Source organism: Microplitis demolitor, chromosome 2 (genome assembly GCF_026212275.2).
Source record: "Microplitis demolitor isolate Queensland-Clemson2020A chromosome 2, iyMicDemo2.1a, whole genome shotgun sequence".
NCBI lineage: Eukaryota > Metazoa > Arthropoda > Insecta > Hymenoptera > Braconidae > Microplitis > Microplitis demolitor.
The window spans coordinates 7,085,751-7,087,984 of NC_068546.1; the positions used below are offsets into that span (position 1 = coordinate 7,085,751).

At 36.1% G+C, this 2,234-nt stretch overlaps 1 protein-coding gene across 1 annotated transcript; it reads left to right on the forward strand.

The window, feature by feature from the left end:
- Window positions 1-1,497: 1,497 nt before the first annotated feature.
- LOC106694029 (uncharacterized) lies at window positions 1,498-2,034 on the forward strand. The gene has a single exon (XM_014443985.1). The coding sequence runs from the start codon at window positions 1,498-1,500 to the stop codon at window positions 2,032-2,034; it is 537 nt and encodes a 178-aa protein (XP_014299471.1).
- The last annotated feature ends 200 nt before the right edge of the window (window positions 2,035-2,234 follow it).

Here is a 2,234-nt window from a genome sequence, read left to right on the forward strand (position 1 = left end):
AAAAGCCTTTTGAAGATGAAAATGATGAAACGAGAGAGTATCAAAAACTCAAGCTTAAATTAGAAATAGAAACGTTACAAGTACAGAAGGAAAAGTGCTAATTAATTAAAGAATATCTTCAATTGAAAAAATGTTTATAATAATTATTGTTATTGGTTATCAACTTGTTAATGATAGTGCTGTCTGGGAGAATTTGATCAAGTGCTAAATCATATTTACGTCAAACCTATCCTCGCACATATATGTTTATTTTTAAGGTAGTATAATTTGAATAACCTATATGAAGGTTAGATGTCTTGGATATTTTTTTAGAACTAAGTTACTTATTGATTGCAGGTTAATTCACCATACGTAACTAGAGTTTTTCTTAAATAATGCCTTAAGAATGACTGTTGTCCGTCTTACTGAAGTCACGAGTTTGTACTTGTCAATCATCTTATAAAAAGTATACTTATCCTGGTTATATACAAATTCACTAGTGCAGCTAGAGTGCAATAAAATATAGCGCAAAATTATGTGTAAAAAATCTAGTTACGAGAATTTGAATAAATTTGAACCGAACATTTATTTTATAAGCTTTTCATTTTGCAATCACATTGGAATCAACTTTATAATTGAATGTTACTCATAAAGTTGATATATATATATATATATATATATATATATATATATATATATGTTGTGTTGCTACAATAATTACGATCGATCAATTTCGGCAATTTTCGCCAAACATCGATTTTTCCATATTCCGTCTCTACCTCATTCGTAGAGACATATTATAAGATACACCGCTGAACTGCGTCCACGCATTCAAGCAATATTCATTTCGTATATTTTCTTTTACTATGTTAATTACGTTGGTTAAATAAAACATTTATTTAACATTATTAGTTGGTTTAAGTAATTTATTTTAATATAATTAAATTTTACCCTTAACCACTAAATTGGTGACCCCGACGTTATCTCGGAAAGTTAAAAAATTAGACTATTTCTGGTACCATTACAAGCATGGTAAAAATGCCCGATCGTGCATTCCCGGCTGCAAATCACAAGGAAACTTAAACGAGAATCAGTAGAGGCGGCTAACGATTCTCAATCGATTTCTCGCCACCTGTTTATCTGAGACCGAACTACAGGAACGAAATATCTTGTCGATTTCGGCTCTGATTTGTCCGTCTTTCCACGTGGCTGGCTGAAATCACTCAGTACATCCATAGGTTACCAATTGTATGACGCAAATGGCTCGATAATTCAAACCTATGGTTTAAAATCGCTTACATTGAACCTTGAACTTCGCCGTGATTTCTCATATAATTTTATCATTGCTGACGTCACTAAACTGATTAAAGGTGCAGACTTCTTAAATCATTATGACTTACTAGTCGACCTAAAACGCAAATGCCTTCGTGATGGCATCACTGGTTTATTGACACCCGAAAATTCTCACACAACATCGGCAGAACGAATATTGAAGTAGTCGATGGTGATTCTGCGTATATGGAATTATTAAGAGAATTTACCGATAATACACGACCTGACGCTACTCAGCGTCAAACAAAAAAACATTCAACGGTGCATCATATACGACCGTCACCTGGGCCGCCAGTTTCGTGCAAAGTAAGACGCCTGGCTCCAGATGAGCTGAAAATTGCGCAAGCCGAGTTTCGCAAAATGATCGAAGAAGGTATTGGCAGACCTTCCAACTGCGCCTGGGCTTCACCACTTCATCTAGTACAGAAGAAGTCTGGAGAATGGAGGCCGTGCGGTGATTATCGCCCGCTTAACGATCTAACGCTCATCGATAAATGTTCGTTGCGTTATCTTGACGACTTTGCTGCATTTTTACACGGTAAAAATATATTTTCAGTCGTCGATTTTGCAAAGGTATTTTTGCAAATACTCGTTGCACCGGAAGACGTGACGAACACGGCGATCATCACACCGTTCGGACTATTCGAGTTCCGATTTATGACATTTGGGCTTAAAAAGCGCGGCTCAAACATTTTAACGATTCATCGACGAGGTCACTCATGACCTGGACTTCGTTTTTCCATATGTTGACGATATTCTAATCGCATCTAACGACGAGAAGCAACACATGGATCATCTGAAAATTTTATTCGAGCATCTCCGTGAATACAGACTGGTAATTAACGTACTGAAATGCCAGTTCTGTCTACCGGAAGTAAAATTTCTCGGTCATGTCATCACTAAAGATGGAATTAAGCCGTTAC